The sequence below is a fragment of the Schizosaccharomyces japonicus genome (assembly GCF_000149845.2).
Source record: "Schizosaccharomyces japonicus yFS275 unplaced genomic scaffold supercont5.3, whole genome shotgun sequence".
Lineage (NCBI taxonomy): Eukaryota > Fungi > Ascomycota > Schizosaccharomycetes > Schizosaccharomycetales > Schizosaccharomycetaceae > Schizosaccharomyces > Schizosaccharomyces japonicus.
In genome coordinates, this window is record NW_011627862.1 from 1,734,189 (window position 1) to 1,752,784 (window position 18,596).

The window sequence follows — 18,596 nt, forward strand, 5'->3', positions numbered from 1 at the left end:
ATAATACTTACTACTTTTGACTACCTATTCCATAATTCTGAATACCCATATACCACTCCAACCTACCTACCATACCTTGTCTCCAAATCCACCACTGAAAAAAGAATGGCAACTACTGAAACGCCTCAAATAAAGTCTGTTGTGTACTGTCAAGTCTGTACTCTCCCTGTAGAAGTAAGAATAGCGCTGAGTTTTGTTTGTGTATGTAATTGCTGACGCGTCTAATAGTACTGCGAATTTGGAGGTACCATCAAAGCCTGCAAGGAATGGCTGAAGAACAACCATGAAGATGTCTACAATCGTCTGTACGCTGTCGATTCTTTATCTGCAGACATGAAAGACAAACTCGGAGTGTCTGGTGCAGCTTCTGCTGATGAGGTCTCAACGAAGGAAACGAGACGTGCTGAACGTGAGGCGGCGAAACGGTTAGCCTCCAAGGTGATCATTAAAATTGTTGAACGTACCCGTAGAAAACGTGTGACGACTGTTCGTGGCCTTGATATTTTCGGCGTGGAAACGAAGAAGGCTGCAAAGATGATGGCCAACAAGTTCGCTACAGGAGCCAGCGTAACCAAGAGTGGGGACGGAAAGGATGAAATTGTCATTCAAGGTGATCTTGGTTACGACGTTCAAGAGTTTATTGAGGAGAAGTTCAAGGAGGTTCCTGCTGACAACATTGACGTTGTTGAGGATACCAAGTCTAAAAAGAAGTGATCTGAATGCAATGTAGACACGTTGAGGACATTTACTGAAATGTGTACCAACAAACTTATACGAAAAGTTGAAGGGAGAAAAGGAGCTGGAAGAAACTGATAAGAAAGGTCTGTTGGAAGGAGGGTTTATTAGATGAATTGCCGATGTACAGGTCACTTTTTGGGTGTTTAGAAACAGTAAGAAAATCGCTGGCCCTAGTACTCGAAGTCAAAGTAGTTGAAGTTATCGATGCGACCTAGAACAATTTCATCTCTTTATAAAGAATACTCATCTCTTTAAACTCTCACTTTATTAATGCTGATGGCATTCTGCTTCATAAATTACTGTCAAACTATCGTAGTTTACTCTAACGATGACTCTGGTTAATTCATCAAAAAGATATCAAGTAACTAAATGTCCAAAAGTTTCCAATCTCGCGTGTCAGCTTATAACAACTTGTACCTTCGCATTCACATCCGCACGTAATCATTGTTGAATACCGCTTACGCCGTTTATATCGCGTTTGAGCCTTTTTCTTCTGGCTGTGTTCTTGGTTTGTCGAATCACCACCAACTCTGTGCTACTGTACCAATAACTCTTAATTCAAGCGTTTTAAACGCTTCTGCTGCCCTTAGCATGCTGCACCATTGTGTACTGCACATTATATGTGCATTATTTTTCTTCCTTCCCTTAGGAGGAGCCGATTCAAACTATGCTATTTCGAAACTAGGGACAGCCTCTAAAAGTCAAAAATCACTTATCGTTAACTTCTCAAAATCACGTAACATACTTCTACTGGATGCTACCGGGACACTGCTTCTTTCTCAAGACGACGGAACTTCGTGGCAAGATGCTGTTAGTAATTCTGATCCAGCAGTTGTCGAGCAACTGTACCAACATCCTTTTGAAGATGACATCGTTTACGCTATAACGAAAGAGAGTGATATACTCGTGAGTGAGGATGCTGGTCTCACTTGGTTCACCGTGACTATGCCTCCCAAGACTGTTATTGAGGCACAACCTTTTGAATTCAATGCTCGTCAGTCTCAGAGCGTTATTTTGAATGCTGCGCGTTGTGAAAGTGGCTCTATATGGACGGGTGTCACTTGTTACCCGTTCACATATTATACCTACGACAACTTTCGAAACTTAGACTCTGTTCATGACTCCATTGTAAGTTGCACTTTTGCCGTTGGCACTGTCGAATTTGCCGGACAAGATGAGGACCAGATGCTTTGTCTTATTCGTGAGAATGATGTTGACTTACAAGCTCCTTTCAATCAACAACTCATCTCAGTATCAAAGGGTTTTGAATCCATTGACTATGTGGTCTTCGACCCTTACTATGGATCACTCGGAACTGAGAGTGTTGTGGCCGTTGGTCAATATCTTGTCGCTGCGGTTGTTGATGTTAATTCAAAGAAGCTCAAGCTTCATTATTCGACTGATGGTCAAATTTGGGTTCCTATAACATTTATAAATGCCCCATCAATAGGCTCCCTTACCGTCACTCGATCTACCTCTCTTACGCTTGGTGTCGATGTCGAATCTACGAATCTGAAAAATCCAGTTGGTGAATTCTACACTATATCTCCATCTGATGCGTATGCTGTGCGCCGACTGAATGACACAAACCGTGACACCCGCGGATATGTGGATGTGATAGAACTTGACTATCTGAACAACACAATCCTTGCAAACACAGTTGCGAACACAGAAGACTTATATAAACGAGCATCTCGCCAGAAGGAACTTGTGACGAAGATTTCTCATGACGGTGGTTTCTCGTGGACTCAATTGGAACGTCCTGTTGATTTGGAGTGTGAGGGTGATGACGCTGAGGACTGCCACTTGCACTTGCATCTTGGTATTACGGAAACGAAATTCGGTTCCCTGTCTCCCGATCGTCTACCAGGTGTAATCATGGCGCTTGGATCTGTGGGTACACACTTGCAACCTCTAAGTGACTCGGATCTCTTTATCTCTGAAGATGCAGGCAGAAGTTGGTACCTTTCTTTGCAAGGACCCCATTACTACTCATCTTCTGCGTATGGTAGTGTTTTTGTTGCAGTTAAGGCTAACGAAAACTCAAAACTTATCTACTACTCCCTTGACTTTGGCCGTGAATGGGAATCGCTTGAGGTTGAAGCAAGCTTCAGAGCTTTGGAGATTATTCCACCCAAATCATTGGACTCGTTGACGTTCCTTATACGCGCCAAAGTCAAAAAGGAGGAGTCTTTCATTGCAATTGATTTCTCTTCTATTCTTTCACGCGAGTGCACTTTTGACGAGAAGAAGGTTGCTAATGGAGATTTTGAATTGTGGTATCCGTTCGTCATGGACGATACACCCCAATGTTTGATGGGTCGAATTGAATATTACCTACGGAAAAAGCGTGCTGTTAGCTGCGTTGTTCGTAATGAAGTTCCCGTGCATTCATTTGTTGAACAAATATGTACTTGCGAAAGCAAAGATTATGAATGCAGTACATATTTTGAACCAAGCGACCATTTTACGTGTGAGGTTAATCCTGAAAGCCTTGACCCGCTTTGCAGGGTGGACCCCGATGCAACATTGCAACTGAAACCATATCGCATTCTTCTTGGAAATAGCTGTGTTCCAAAGAAAAAGGAAGAAAAGGAAAAGTCGATTTCTATGAAATGTCCAAAACTTGATCATCGTAAAGACATCCATATGTATCATCACAAGATCCAAGACACAATCTCCAATATCGTTTATATGGAAGGGACCGGAGAGCCTGATTCCACCACGGAATTGCTCTTAACGAGCTCACAGAAAGTTCTTTTTAGTTATGATTTTGGCGAGGAGTGGCTTGAATTTGATGAAAAGAAGAATCCATCGTTCTATGGAATTTACCCTCATGCCTTCTTAAAAGACACTGCTTTTCTTTTGACGAAAGACAGAAAAATCTATTTTACGAATAATAAGGGCCGCAGCTTCTACCGATTAGATGCACCTTCACCCCCGAATGTCGTTGGTTATCCCGTCTTCAACTTTCACTCTCTTCATCCAAATTGGGTTATGTATATGGGCTCTGAGAACTGTGATGACTCATTCTATGAAGACTGTCGAAGCGTCGTATATCTTTCTTTTGATTCTGGTGCCTCTTGGCAAAAACTCCCCGATGAACTGGAATATTGTTCCTGGGTATTGGGAGAAAGATTGCTAGTGGAAGACAAACTTTTGTTCTGTAACAGACGTCGTGCTGCTGCTGACAGTATTGGATATGATTTGGTAGCTTCCACTGATTTCTTTGAGACCGAAGCAAGTTCTATTCGCGAAAATGTCCTAGGCTTCCTTCTTGCTGACGAATATGTGGTTATCGCTGCTCTTACGGATGACGAAACTTCACTTTCCATGCACGTTTCGGTTAATGGCCGCAATTTTTCTCCATGTATCTTTCCCCAAAACATTCAAGTGCATTCCCAACAAGCATACACTATCCTTAGTTCAAAGACTAGAGCACTGTTTATCCATGTTACACTCTCTTCTCGAAAGGGTGCTGAGTGGGGAAGTGTGCTAAAATCCAACTCAAACGGCACTTACTTTGTCAATGTTTTGGATAAAGTAAACCGCAATGAGTTGGGATATGTTGATTTTGAAAAGGTTGAGGGGTTGGAGAGTATTGCACTCGCAAACGTTGTTCTTAATTCAGACGAAGCCTTCAATGGAGAAGAAAAAAGATTAGGAACCTTAATTACTTTTAACGATGGAATCGACTGGGAGAGATTGTATCTCATAGACGCAAAGAAACATTATCCTCATTGTGATTCAAAATGTTCCTTGCATTTCCACGGTTTTACGGAAAGAAGCGTGTTTTCTGATCCAACCTCCTCGAGTGCTGCCACAGGAATCATCTTTGGAATTGGCAGTTACAGTTACTACTTGGAACCTTATGAAACATCTCAGACTTTTATTTCTCGTGATGGAGGTGTCCATTGGGAATTGATTTTCGACTCACCGCACCAATGGGCATTCGTTGACAGTGGTTCTCTATTGGTTGCGGTACCATCAACGAACAAGACTAATATCTTGTATTACTCTGAGGATGAAGGAAGAAGTTGGATTGCATATCAGTTCGCTGAAGATACATATCTGATTGAGGATTTAAGCACAGCGCCTTCCGGAAACTCACAACGCATTCTTGTGCTGGCAAAGGGAAAGAAGTCTTCAGAAACCATCTCATTCACCGTCGACTTTTCTCATCTCCGGTCGCGCGTTTGTGTTTTTGACTTCAACGATCAACGTGATTTTGCTTCCTGGACACCAGCTGGACGTGATGGTAAGCCTATGTGCCTCTTTGGTCATAAAACAGCCTTTTATCGTCGTAAACCTGGAAGAGACTGTTTTATCGGTAATACTCCCTACGTGTCTGACACTATAATAAGCAACTGTCAATGCACACGTATGGACTATGAGTGCAATTACAACTATGAACGGATTGCTGGAGGTACATGTCGTCTTGTGAGTGGTGCCGAACCGCCTCTGCAACAAGAAGAACAATGTGCAGCTGAAGGCGCCATTGAATGGATGGAACCTACAGCATACAAGCGCATCCCCTTAACAACGTGTGAAGGCGGACTTGTCCTAGACGAAAGCACGACGCATCCTTGTCCAGGTAAGGAAGATGACTACCATAAAATTCATCCTGGTACCCCAGTATGGCTTATCATTATGCTTGTGCTGCTCTCTGTATTTTTGTCTACTATTGTTGGTGCTTGGGTATATACGAAGGCTCAAAGTTATTTAGTGGGTGCTATTCGTCTTGGAGAGGACCCTGCAGACGAAACAGTTTTTGCCAAACTTATGACTCGAATTGAGAGTGTTGTAACCGCGGTTCCCATTTTCTTCTCTGCTGCCTATCATCTTGTACGCTCTGTTTTTGTTCGTCAGGATCGATCAATGTCACTGGACGACTACGACAACTTTGAAGGAATGGAAGATGCGGCGTTTCTAGAGGTAGATGACATTGAAACATCTGAATGAGTAATGAAAATGAATATCTAATGGTTGGAGTATTCCAATAATTAATTGATTACATTGTACAGTCTACAGTTAAGACAGCTGTGTATCTGGTGAGCATAGTAATTGGATAGGTAAAGGTGAATTGCTTTCATTAAAAAATCCTTGACTAAGAACTCATGTTCATGTAATCAGCAGTACTACTGAATTTTTGGTTTCCTTTAACGACCTTCTGCACGGCGTCAAGGAAATCCTTCTCAGTAGCAACTCTCCTTCTTGCACGGATGGCAAACATACCGGCTTCGGTACAAACAGAGCGAAGCTCGGCTCCAGTTTGCGAGGGGCATAAACGAGAAATAAGCTCCCAACGAATATCTTTATCAATAGCCATACTTTTAGCGTGAATTTTAAGGATATGTGCTCTGCCTTCCAAATCAGGCAGGCCGAATTCGACTTTTCGATCAATACGGCCAGGACGCAAGAGTGCGGCATCCAGGGTATTAGGTCTATTTGTTGCGAACAAAACTTTAATGTTTCCACGGGGGTCGAAACCGTCAAGTTGGGTAATTAGTTCAAGCATTGTCCGTTGCACTTCATTATCACCTCCGGCACCGTCATCGAAACGGGCACCACCGATTGCATCGACTTCATCAAAGAAAATAATACAAGCCTTTTTGGTACGAGCCATCTCGAAGAGTTCACGCACCATACGAGCGCCTTCACCGACGTACTTCTGAACAAGTTCCGAACCGATGACACGAATAAATGTGGCATCCGTCCGATTAGCGACGGCACGAGCACAGAGTGTTTTTCCTGTACCGGGAGGACCGTACAACATAATACCTTTTGGTGGATCGATGCCAAGTTTAACGAAGCGCTCGGGCTATTAGATAGGTTAGTAAAGCAGTTGCTCGAGAGAATTCGTCATTCAGCAACTTACCGAAAGTAGCGGAAGTTCAACAACTTCACGAAGACGTTCAATTTGTTCTTTACAGCCACCGACATCACCGTAGGTGACATCGGGCTTCTCCTCAACTTGCATCATCGTCACAGAGGGATCAATTTTTGGAGGAAGAGGTAACTGAATAGAATACTTTGTGCGATCACATCCCACACGCATTCCTTCCTCGATGTCGGTGGGACTAACACGCTCTCCCAGACTGACAACTATTTTCTGTTAGTAACTTGACCATTCGGCTTCATAGCGGAAGTTTAGTTTCTAAAGCAAGTAGAAATGATTGCGAGCTGAATCTCGAATACAACTCGACGCTTTTTTTGCATACCAAACTTAGCTATTTGCTTCATATTAATCAGATATGCGGATTTTTCTGGTTCTTGTTCGTTTTCTATAATTTTTGTGCAACGAGCGACTTGGAGAGGCTGTTCTTCGCTCATTCTTTGACGATCTGCTGCGACATCCCAGTACGCAAGTGGTGCGAGACCGGTATCTGACTCTTTAATTCCTTTGAAACAGCGGGTTAGTTCGGATTTCGCGAAGAAAAGTAATTTGTCGCGAAGAACGACAATTCCACCATACCAACAGTGTCATTAATCCGCTTCAAAACAGCTTTTGTGTCCTTCTCGATCTCTTTCAACGCGCTACCGTAAGGTCCGGCACCCTGTACACGGTCAGATACAGCTTTAATGGTATGCGTGTCAATTAACGTACATATGTTTTCAGCAACGCAATGTCATTCTCGTCCAAAGGAGGAGGATTGTTCTCATCCTTTTCCTCTTCGTCAACAGGGCGTTTGTACTTTTCCCAATCTTCTTTAGGAGGCATAATTTGTTTTTACAACGCTACGTTTCTAGGTGGTAAAGGATAAGTTTAAATTCAGCGTGTGGTGAATGACGCTTCGAAGAAGCTTCGCTGAGGCGGGTGGGGGCAAATGTTGATAGTGGGATACTGTGGGGTATTCGTGGGGGAATGGGGGCGAGACAGATGGATGCAAGTAAACAAACAGGATGTATGCGGCATATAGAGAAGTACGAGGTGTAGGTGGGTTTTGTATCGCGTACGAGAGTCATTGAGTTAGTTACGGAACTTACAGGGCGGGTCCGATTAAATTGGTGAAACGATTTTTGGCCGCCTTGGTAATTTAAATTCATTACAAAAAAAAAACATTAACATTCATTATTTGACATGTCGTTAAAAGATTCGCTACAGGTAAATAAAGAGTAGATAAAACCCCTTAGTGTTACAGAAAGGAAGGAACGGCAAACGAAAAAGGTCATGTAAGGGAGGGAGGACCAAGTGACAAAACTATTTCAACTCTGCAAAAGCTTTTGGCATCTATAATCGTTGTTCGGTTAGTCAAGTGTCTGTATGCAATGAAACGTGTTTCATTGTCGCATAAACAAGTGTTGAACACATACCGCACAGTTTCTTGCACATTTGTACAGATGGAAAAACTCTTCAATACAGTTCTCAGAAGTATCCCCTTCTTCTTCCTTTTTCGTTACACGAGCAACACATTCGTCAAATACCTCTTTTTCGTGAACGCATTGGGGTGAATTCATGCAAACTGAAATGGTTAGCTAGGTTTGGAACAGAAGTGAAAGTACCTTCCGTGAAATGCTCTAGAGGGTCGACGAGTTCTGGCTCTTCTTCTTCTTCTTCTTCTTCGGTTCCCTCTTCGTTTTCACCGCTTCCTTCTTCTTCCTTTTCTTCTTCTCCATCTTCTTCGCTTCCTTCCTGTTCCTCACTTTCTTCTGTCGGTTCCTCTTCCGGTTGTTCCTCTTTGGAAGTTTCCTTGTCTGCCTGCGTTTCGGCGGTTTCACCAGTGGCGGGACCGTCTGCAGCTGTCTCCGTGTGCTGCTGAGCTTCGTCTTCCTCTTCTGCAGCTGGCTCCTCTTCAGGAGGTTCTTGCTGTTCGTCAGCGGACTCTTCTTTTGGCGCCTCTTCAGTTGCCTCTGTTGTCGCAGCTTCATTCCTCTCTTCAGAGGATTCTTTTTGAGTGTCCTCTAAAGCATATGTTAGCAGATTTTTGCTGGATTCATGCATACTCACCCTGTTTATTTGAGCCCAGTTTAGTACTCAAGTCCTTAGCGTTTTCGGGAGGATTATGACCTTGTTTTGAAAGTGCCATTCGCTGGGATTCTTTTGATCCAGTACCTCCGTGACCCTCATCCTTTCCATGGGTTAGTACTGTATTCGAATAACTATCACTCGCAGTTACGAACATCCAACTGTGTTTCTGAGGCCTTTTTGGAAGGCACGTTTACAGCTTCATCCGGTAATTTTTCAGTATCCTCTTGATCATCAGCGTCACATGAAACAATGGGAAACAAACTGTTTCGTATCCAACGTGTCCAAGCTGCCATTTTTGACGAGAATTCCAACTCGTTTCAACTGTTAAGTCAACCGTCAGTGTTCAATTATTTCTACGACAGAATTTTTACTTACAGCCTGTTTAGAGTGTGATTGAGCTTCTTGTCGTTGTTGTACAGCAGTTTCTCTTACATATTTCTGTGCTGCAGCAGGCTTTTGTCGGGCATACGTCATGATGTGTAAGGCCACGTGGCCTTTAAAGTTTTCGGTTATGCGTCATTATACTGTTAAAGTTTGGTTCAAGCGAACCTTGTTTTAAAAAACAAGGATAATTATAAATACAAAGCAGCCATGCTATATATTCATCTTGCTTGAACAAATGTATAAGTATGTATATTCCTCGTGTTTATTCTATCGTCGCTCTTTGGTCCCCTTTTTCTATCCCTTTGTTCTCGTCTGATTGGACCATCCGCTCCCACGTGCAAAACTATCTTTAACTTTAAGTATGCCTCGATTACTCGAACATTCTCAACCACCCCAGGTGTTGTCTCCCTAGTTGCGTTCTCCCGTTCGCGTTAGCTGCTGAGTGCTTGTTTGTTCGGGTTTTTACTGCGGAAACTGCCTTTAAGTTGACACGTATTTGGTCTCTGTGAGCAGTATGGCAGCTCCTACAACAAAGAAGGGCGATACCGCGCTCCGTCGCAGGAAAAACGCGACACAAAGCCCGAAATCCAACTTGACGGCTTCAGTCCGTGAAAAAAAATCCGAATTAGACGAAACGTCTGCTGGTGAAACGGGAAAAAGTTCACGTAACACTTTTTTGTACTCGAAAACATGCTTTCGTAAAGCTTTGATCGCTATAACTGTGTTGTCATTCCTTACACGTTTTTGGAAAATCTGGGACCCAGCTCAAGTCGTGTTTGATGAGGTCCATTTTGGTAAATTTGCGTCGTACTACATTCGGGGTGAATACTTTTTTGATTTACATCCTCCGTTCGCAAAACTGATGCTTGCTCTTGTCGCTAAACTGGCAGGATATGATGGTCACTTTCTTTTTGACAACATTGGTGATTCGTACACGGAAAACCATGTCCCATACGTCTTTATCCGCTCATTTCCCGCTTTTCTGAGCAGCATGGTGCCTCCATTGGTCTTTTTGATTATGAAGGAGTCTGGTTACGACGTTATTGCCTCTTTTACGGCGGCTGCTATCGTTCTTTTCGACAATGCACACATCACGCAAGGAAGATTGATTCTTCTGGATGCTATGCTCGTCTTCTCCATGGTTAGCGCCATTTACTGCTACATTCGTTTCTTCAAGCTTCGTCATCGCCCTTTTACTCGCTCCTGGTGGGCTTGGTTGACGATGACGGGTTTTTGCTTGTCCTGCACAATTAGTACAAAATACGTTGGCTTCTTTACTTTCCTCTCCATTGGACTTAGCGTGGTTCTCGAGTTGTGGAAGCTTTGGGACGTCCGCACAGGTCTCTCTGTGAAGGAATTTCTTAAGCACTTTTATGCACGTGCGTTTACTTTGATTATATTCCCTTTCTGTTTATACCTCTTTTGGTTCTATGTACATTTTTCCATTTTGAAGCATAGTGGTCCCGGTGATTCCCTTATGTCGGCTGAGTTTCAGGAAACATTGCTCGATAACCCTTTGCTTGTGCAAGCTACTCCCCTTAATTACTACGATGTCGTACTTCTCAAGCATAAGAGCACAGGTGCATTTCTTCATTCCCACCCTGACCGTTACCCCTTGCGTTATGAGGACGGCCGTGTCTCGTCTCAAGGTCAGCAAGTTACTGGTTATCCATACAACGATACGAACAGTTACTGGATGATTCTTCCTCAAGACCACTACGCCGACGGTTCCAAATACACTCCTGGTAGACCGGTTATGAACATGGATGTTATTAAGTTGCACCACATTTCTACGAAGACCGATTTAATGACCCATGACGTTGCTTCTCCCTACTACCCTACGAACGAAGAGTTTACCACCACTTCTGTCGAAGAGTCTGCCTCTTCCAAGCACAATTTCACACTCTTTCAAATTCGTTATGAGAATGACGCTAGTGCTCGTGCTGTAACCACAAAATCGTTTCCCTTCCGTCTCGTTCATCAATTAACAAATGTTGCAATGTGGTCGGGACCTCGTCCTCTTCCCGAGTGGGCTCACGAACAGCAGGAGATTAATGGTGCCAAGGATCTTACTAAGCCTGACACCATCTGGACATTTGATGAAATTGTTGACCTCAAGGATCCCGCTCGTTTACACAAGGAACAAAGAGTTCCCAAAAAGATTTCCTTCTTGCGGAAGTACATTGAGCTTCAAAAGCAAATGTTCCGACAAAATAACTTGTTGAAGGACGAGCATCCATATAGCTCTGTGCCTTGGCAATGGCCTATTCTCCACCATGGTATTTCATTCTGGGCTAATCAGTCTGAAAACAAGCAAATTTACCTGTTGGGTAACCCCTTCGGTTGGTGGTTTATGCTTATTTGCATTTTCACCCTTCCCATCGTTGCTGGCATTTTGATTCTTGCCAAGCAAAGAGGAGTTTCTTTGATGGACCAAGATGTCTTTTTGCATGTCAACAGATCTGCACTTTTCTTCTTGGTCACTTGGGTTTTCCATTACATTCCTTTCTTCCTTATGGGTCGTCAACTTTTCTTGCATCATTACCTTCCTGCTCATATCGCAGGTTGTTTTGTTGTTGGAGCCTTGCTTCAACTCGCATGTCGTAAACGCTTCGACTTGCCTATCTCTGAGGGTGCTAAGACAGCAAATACCAGTGGTAAGGTTCATTTCCGTGAGCGTCGTAACGGTGCTGCTATTGAACTTTTAATTTCCATCTTGATCATATTGGCATTGTTGTACTGTTTCTACCAATTCTATCCTGCTATTTATGGCACTAAGAGTCTTTCAGGAAATGGATGGTTAGGACTCAAATGGAGAGATACATGGCTTATGCATTTCCAGAAGCCTGATGCTAAGTAGCATTTTTGCAAAAATAATTGATGAATTTATCTGACATTAATAATCTTTTAATTTGAATATCACTATGTAAGTAATCAAAAGAATAAAATCGTATGCCCTATTGATGAATCGTAAATATGTACAGGCTGAATGATTGATTCGCAATAGAACTGAATCTAATATGTAGGTGATGAGCTTCGGATTGTTAGTCAGGTTGTGTTGTTTATTCTTGCTGGCGAATTGAACTGTTTAGTATAAGTCTTACGGTCAGTATTTTTGTGAACTTGTTCATAACACGCAAGGATGCAATTCTTGTCTAGCTTGCGCAGCGTTATTATACTCTTTGCATTATTTTAGGTTATCGCTTTTCGATTAAGTTGTAAAATTGCAATGATTTATTTAATAACTATGCAATAAACTTAACGTTTTTAATTAATTCATAAGAAACAGCAACTGCAAGTTTTAATGTTCTTCGTGTCTTTCTTCATCGTATCGAACTTTCCTTGAACATTAGAGGCAAAATGTGTCATTGTCTATAAAAACTTTTTACACAAGTACAAGTAATGAAGTTATTATGGTTATAATGATTAGCGCTAAAAGTCGAATATCTACACAAACATGAAACTGCTACATGTATAGAGTCTGTTAACTAGATCGACGATGTCCAATAACAATACTCATACTGTATCACAGCATCCCATTCGGGCCATTGAAAAGTTTCTTTCATGGATGAGTCCAAAATTTGTCAAGTTCATAAAAAAGGCAACATGCTAATCAATTCTAGCAACAATTTCAGTTTTAATAGTATGTCCTCCCGCATACATAACTCTTCCTATAACTTGAAATTAATTTTCCTTTCGATACATATACGTGCAATCGGCCTGGAAGGAGGGAAGAGCGGTTGCCTGACTTAGAACAAAGTTCTCTCTGCGAGTAATGCCGAAGACAATGAGCTCGCCAATATCTTGTCCAGTTAAAGGCTCGAGTCCTCGTGACACCCTGTCGGCAGCAGCCTTGTCACCATGCGCACGAACTGTAAGGAAGTCGGTGTCAATCATTCCTGGATCAATTTCCATTACACGAATGCGAGTATCAATGGTCTCCTGTCGCAAGGTGGAGGTGAACATGCTAACAGCAGCCTTGCTGCAACAGTAGATAGAACCGCCAGGATAGGAATCTTGGCCAGCAATACTGCTAATGTTAACAATGTCTCCGTGGCCATCGTTCTTGTAGAAAATGCGAATAATGGCTTTAGTCATGGCAATGAGACCGATAACATTAGTGTTGATAACTTTCATGGTATCTTGCATGTCCAAATTGCGAACATAATCAACACCCAAAGCAAGACCAGCGTTGTTGATCAAGACATCAATATTGGCAAACTCTTCAGGAAGAGAAGCAATTGTGGACTCTATCTCTTCGACTTTTGATACATCGAGTTTCAAAGGAAGAACCTTAACGCCTTCGTATTTTGACTCCAATTCAGTCTTCAGTTCTTCAATTAGAGCAATGCGACGAGCGGCCAAAATTAAGTTAGCCTTGCCGACCTTGGCAATTTCATAAGCAATAGCCTTTCCAACACCGGTAGAGGCACCAGTAATAAATACTGTTCTTCCATCCAAGCTTGTCATGTTAACGGATGCATAACTAGTAATAGTTTAGCTGATAAGTCATTGAAACATTAAACTCAGAGACGGGGAAGTCAATTGGGAATAAGTAGTCATGCAACTGCTGTTGCATCATTACCAGCTATGCTGTCATTAAGAATCCGAATTTGTTCATACGAGTCAGTCCAATTAGTTACGTAAGAGCAATTCACAATGCTTATTCTTACTATGTTTCCTGTTAGTGACACAACTGAAAGGCTCCCTGTATTATATAACAACTTCGCACTTGAATTCTTTTGGTTTGCGATAATTATAGCTACAGACCTTGCGATTCTAATATTCAATTAAATTTATTTCATAGCGAGTACATTAGCTGACAGTTTGTATTTTAGAACCGGTAAATTTGAATTCCAGGCTACATGTTTTAATAAACATCCGCACATAAAAAGCTGAAAAATTGCAGTTCATTGCCGCGGTGATCATTTTTATCAATCTTTGTTTTCTCAATGGCTTCAAAGGATACACGAAAAATCTATTACGTTGAACACCTTCAATGGAGTAAAAATACTCCAACTCGCTCTTTCATTTCTCAGTTTTGCTAGCATAAATGGAATAATATTCAGTATTAATACTCAACTAGTTGTTGTAGTGTCGTTCTTTAATCAAGCTGTGAGTAAATCGTCATAATTAAGCAAGAAACCCAAGCGCTCATTTTTCACAAAATTATTAATCAAAAATTGCAAAAAGAGGAAAGAAATGAAGGATAATGATTTGCACTTGGGAGACAATGAAGACCAGGCACTTAGGCAATAATGCTGCAAAAGTGTTAGTATAACAAGGTTATCTAAACGAGAATGCATTTTTAAGAAAGCCGGTAAGCTTATCTTAACGAATCGCGTTCGCTCCTTCTCCGCGAGTAGTACTTACCACATGTTGGGGTATCTCCAGTGGGTAGGGTGGTACTTGGCGCCCTTGGTAGGGAGGACATCAATGGCAGAGTTGGAGACGGTGACAGGAGTGGAGTTCATATTGACGAAAATTGAAGAAGTAGTAGATGTTGTTGTAAAGATGGATTGATGCCTCTTTGGATGCTGAAACTGGAGGTTTATGGCCAGCTATTTATGCAACTTCATGTTTCAATTTCCCAAGTCATCTGCTACAAAGACGACGTACAAACAAATTCTCTTTTAACAACTGTTCTATTGTGTCTTCTATTGTGACAAGAACGCAACTGTCCGTTCGCCGTCACATTTCGCATTACGTATGAACGTGGTACGGGTTTGTCTTTGTTCAGGACAGAAGCGAGTATTACAAACAAAGAAATTAATAACAAAAACAAGGACGAGAACAAAGAAATAACACCCCCCTCTGAATCCGTTAACGACGCAGCCAGCCTCTTAAAAGTCGCCTAACCTGTACACACACACACACACACACTGCTGTACTCGACTCGCTTTATTCATTTGACACAACCACACGTAGTAAGTAAAGCATAGAGTATATATATAGTTAAAAAAAAAATACAACAAATAGAGATAAAGTTTACAGGTCCAGTGTACATCTTAACGGCACGTTCCATACCGGCAGCATTCATTAGAGAAACGGGAAAAAAAAAATAATGCAAGGATATGCTGAACAAGGAAGAACCAAAGCCGAGTGCTTATTTATTTATGTCCATGCAACAGCCAAGGCCACCACTGGGATGACCCAAACTATCGGTATCGATGACAACATAAGCGATCCAAGCAGCAAGGAAGGAGAAGAGAAGAACGTAGCCATTGTAACTCATAAGCATCAACATCAGCAACGTTGCTGAACCATAGACTGCCGTATAGAGAATTGCACGGACAAAGTGTTCGGTAAATGTAACGTGCAGAGTGTCACTAGGAAGTCCCAAAGTGAAGAAACCATGCAGATTATTTTGACGACGCTTTGAAATCAAGCGATCAAACTCTCTTTGTCCACGTCTAACGGCAAAAATAGCCATTGTAAAGGCCATGATGCCAATAATACTTCCAGCAAATTGACCAGAGGTGTGGATGTGCCATGACTTGGCAAAAATACAGGAATTCTTCACGTACCAGTTCCATAGCATACTGATCTTACAAGACTCTGTGGTCGAATTCCCCATATCCATTCCACTCATTCCACTCATTCCGCTCATGTCCATTTTCATTGCGTTCATCGCGTCCATTTTGGTGTTTCGTTCCCGAGTCTCTCGTACTGGTCTTTCGTTCTGGTATCGGCGAAGGTCAACCAGCGATAAAGGAGAGGAGGATACGGCCAAAACGTCTCCAAATTTATGGAGTGAGAATCAGGAGGTCCCCGTTACGTACTTATTGCTTCTTGTATATATAGTCAGTATAGCTTAAATCTCTCAGGGAAGTCTTCTCCTATACGTTAGATACGTTATGTGTAGGTGTAGGTGTTGCGCTATCAGATATCTGATCGCAGGCCTTATCAACAGTATCCAATCGTCTTTGAGAACGATTAGCACATGGTCATCTTTCATGTACCTGATTGGCTGACTGTCGCTTAACCATCGCATCAGATACGAACTCACGCGAACAGCTGCAATGTCGGCGCGTTGTAGAAAAAGGAAAATAACAAAAAAACAGGATTCTTTAAGACTGTTCTTCAGATAAAAAGGACATAACTCGTGTATTATGCTGTAGATACCCTTTGTTCTATAACAAACCAAAATACGGAATAAAAACCCTGTCCTCAAAAACCCTTTTTGTAAACCAAACAACAACCCCGTCGGCATGTAGTGCGTATGCTTCTGTGAAGGCGTGAAACAGTCGCAGTTGCTGTCTAGGCCTCCATGGCATCGTCATCCTCACTCTCGACCTCCATGTCAACTTCGACGTCTTCGTTGTTGGAATTACGAAGAGCGTCCCGCTTCTTGCGACGGACAGCCTCCTTGTGCTCTTGGTCTTGTTGAACAGATTCCATCAACAATTTACGTTGCTCCTCACGAAGGCTGCGTTGTGCGGCGGCAAAAGCACCCAAAGGCGTGCTTGTCCATTCCACATCCTTCATGAAATTCACACCCTCCTCCAACGCGATGGGTGCAAAATGATGAGCGACTCGCTTCTCCTGCACAAACGCGGCATTCGCCTCCAGCTTACGCACAAGCGTCAGCAGAGAGCGATTGAGGTGGATGTTTTTGCTGCGCTTAATAAAACGCTTCAAGTGAACGATGACGGGAATAGAAATTTCGGGCATAGCAATCGACTTGCAGTAAAGTGTGCAGTATTCCAACAACAACTCTGAAACCTGGTCTGCAACACCTTCTTGGAAAATGCGTGTATGCAAGTAAGTAGTCGGTGCGTGGATTTCCACCTGGAAATCCAATGCTTTGAGCGTGCTAGGTCTAGGCTTGCGCTTCATCTCAGAACTGTTCAACACTTCAAAAAGGAGAGGGGCAATGGGTATAGACACGCCGCATTGTTGAGCAACAAACAACAACACACGGATAACGTGGAAACGAAGAGGGAAGTATTGCGCGGAAACAGCGACACGAACCACACCTAAAGCAATTTGAACAAGGGGGTATACAAGGGCACTCAGACCATTGTTAGACTTTCGTTCGCGTTCCAACCAAACACCCTTGGAAAGCAAGCGAGCCCACAGGTCAAGAGAATGAATGTATGACCAGTTTTGAACCAACTTCAATGTTTCCTTACCAGGATGCTGAATAACGTTACGCAGCGTAATGGCTAATTGACGAATGTACCGATAGGCAGTCTGATAGCATGAACTTTCCTCAAGCAGCATAAGTTCCACAGCACTATTCTTCATAAAGTTAATGCCGTCGAGTGTGTGAACGGAAGTATGGCCACATTGGCGCACAAATGTAAGATATACGGAACGAAGGATAAGGGCAGCAAGCGCTGCGTCTGCCGAAATACACAATTCACGCAGCAGCATAAAAGCTGACGCACGCACAGAGTCGTCTCTGTTCGTGCCCCATTGAGCGACAACTGCCTGCGTGAAAGCTTTCAGAAACTTTCTGTGCGACATGAGATAGGGCGTAACATTCTTCGCCTCTCGCAGCAGCAAAGACAAGTTCTTCGCATCAGACATACCCTCTAAAATGTGGAGCAAGGACAGACCATATGAACGAAGGGATGTAGACAGCTTGGCCAACCGTTTGTTGCTTGTGTCAATCGTTTGGCGGTGCTCACTAACTTTTTTAATGGGGAAATGATGTTGCAGGACAGCAGGCACCTCCTTAAGAGCGAGCAAAAGGACTCCATTGAAAATCTTTGGATCAGAGATGGTATACTTGAGACTTGCACTTCCTTCCTCGTTAAAGTAAGCAGCAGCCTTGAATGCCTGAATAACCTTTTGCATCACATTCAATGAATGATTTTCTGACATGGCAGTCTGCCAGCGAGCAATTATTTCATCGGTGATTAAGACCTGCGAAGAACCAAGACCAGCTTCTTTCAAATCATCCTCAACCTCTTCTTCAAGGGTTTTGGCGTTAAAGTTCAGCAAATCCTCGTCATTTCTTTCCAAATACTTGTAAAAATCTGGATCCTTTTCTTTCAATTCCTGAAGCTGCTTTTGATACGTCTCGGGATCAATATCAGCTTCGTCTTCACTTTCAGAAGACTCTTCTTCTTCCTCCTGGACGGGTTCTTCTACCTTTTTCTTTGATTTTTTCGACTTCTTCTCCTTCTTAGCCTTCTCAATCTTTTTAGGAGCACTGACTTCGGTAGGTTCTTCAGAACCGTCGTTCAAAAAGTCATCCATGCTCATATTCAAATCCAGTCCTTCATCTTCTAAAGGTTCCTTTCCATTTTTGACATCCTTCAGCAATTTTTTCACTTCGCCCTTCAAAGTCTCTTCCTTCCTCTTTTTTCCCGAATCCAATTTCTCGACTCTAGTCTTGGACTTTCCAGAGCGTGTCTTCTTCACGGTTTTTGCCTTTTTAGCCTTTAAAACTGCAGAAACTTTGGCCATACCGACATTCACCAGATTTCGACGTTGGTTAAGGAAGGAGCCAAAGAACGCCAAATACCAGTACCTGAAATCCACCAAATACACA

The 18,596-nt window shown here is 42.6% G+C and overlaps 8 protein-coding genes across 8 annotated transcripts; 3 read left to right on the plus strand and 5 right to left on the minus strand.

The window, feature by feature from the left end:
* The first annotated feature begins 39 nt into the window (after window positions 1-39).
* SJAG_01487 (translation initiation factor) lies at window positions 40-1,123 on the plus strand. The gene is made up of 2 exons (XM_002172703.2): window positions 40-174; window positions 229-1,123. Exons 1-2 carry the CDS (start codon window positions 106-108, stop codon window positions 712-714), a joined length of 555 nt encoding a protein of 184 aa, XP_002172739.1. The 5' UTR covers window positions 40-105; the 3' UTR covers window positions 715-1,123.
* Window positions 1,065-5,807, plus strand: SJAG_01488 (sorting receptor for vacuolar protein). Its single transcript, XM_002172704.2, has one exon. It carries the CDS (start codon window positions 1,330-1,332, stop codon window positions 5,698-5,700), a length of 4,371 nt encoding a protein of 1,456 aa, XP_002172740.1. The 5' UTR covers window positions 1,065-1,329; the 3' UTR covers window positions 5,701-5,807.
* On the minus strand, window positions 5,739-7,602 carry SJAG_01489 (19S proteasome regulatory subunit Rpt1). Its single transcript, XM_002172705.2, has 5 exons — window positions 7,346-7,602; window positions 7,214-7,295; window positions 6,960-7,139; window positions 6,617-6,843; window positions 5,739-6,559 (listed from the first exon to the last, which is right to left on the minus strand). Exons 1-5 carry the CDS (start codon window positions 7,457-7,459, stop codon window positions 5,846-5,848), a joined length of 1,317 nt encoding a protein of 438 aa, XP_002172741.1. The 5' UTR covers window positions 7,460-7,602; the 3' UTR covers window positions 5,739-5,845.
* Window positions 7,603-7,724: 122 nt separating this feature from the next.
* On the minus strand, window positions 7,725-9,252 carry SJAG_01490 (ubiquinol-cytochrome-c reductase complex subunit 8). The gene is made up of 6 exons (XM_002172706.2): window positions 9,083-9,252; window positions 8,860-9,028; window positions 8,687-8,807; window positions 8,242-8,640; window positions 8,053-8,201; window positions 7,725-7,969 (listed from the first exon to the last, which is right to left on the minus strand). Exons 2-6 carry the CDS (start codon window positions 8,998-9,000, stop codon window positions 7,940-7,942), a joined length of 840 nt encoding a protein of 279 aa, XP_002172742.1. The 5' UTR covers window positions 9,001-9,028; window positions 9,083-9,252; the 3' UTR covers window positions 7,725-7,939.
* Window positions 9,253-9,428: 176 nt separating this feature from the next.
* On the plus strand, window positions 9,429-12,094 carry SJAG_01491 (O-mannosyltransferase Ogm4). Its single transcript, XM_002172707.2, has one exon. The coding sequence runs from the start codon at window positions 9,606-9,608 to the stop codon at window positions 11,949-11,951; it is 2,346 nt and encodes a 781-aa protein (XP_002172743.1). The 5' UTR covers window positions 9,429-9,605; the 3' UTR covers window positions 11,952-12,094.
* A 349-nt stretch (window positions 12,095-12,443) lies between these two features.
* On the minus strand, window positions 12,444-13,720 carry SJAG_01492 (NADP-dependent L-serine/L-allo-threonine dehydrogenase ydfG). Its single transcript, XM_002172708.2, has one exon. The coding sequence runs from the start codon at window positions 13,559-13,561 to the stop codon at window positions 12,776-12,778; it is 786 nt and encodes a 261-aa protein (XP_002172744.1). The 5' UTR covers window positions 13,562-13,720; the 3' UTR covers window positions 12,444-12,775.
* A 1,186-nt stretch (window positions 13,721-14,906) lies between these two features.
* On the minus strand, window positions 14,907-15,995 carry SJAG_01493 (copper transporter complex subunit Ctr5). Its single transcript, XM_002172709.2, has one exon. The coding sequence runs from the start codon at window positions 15,729-15,731 to the stop codon at window positions 15,198-15,200; it is 534 nt and encodes a 177-aa protein (XP_002172745.2). The 5' UTR covers window positions 15,732-15,995; the 3' UTR covers window positions 14,907-15,197.
* Window positions 15,996-16,194: 199 nt separating this feature from the next.
* SJAG_01494 (noc complex subunit Noc2 family protein) lies at window positions 16,195-18,595 on the minus strand. Its single transcript, XM_002172710.2, has one exon. It carries the CDS (start codon window positions 18,509-18,511, stop codon window positions 16,352-16,354), a length of 2,160 nt encoding a protein of 719 aa, XP_002172746.1. The 5' UTR covers window positions 18,512-18,595; the 3' UTR covers window positions 16,195-16,351.
* Between the last annotated feature and the right edge of the window lies 1 nt (window position 18,596).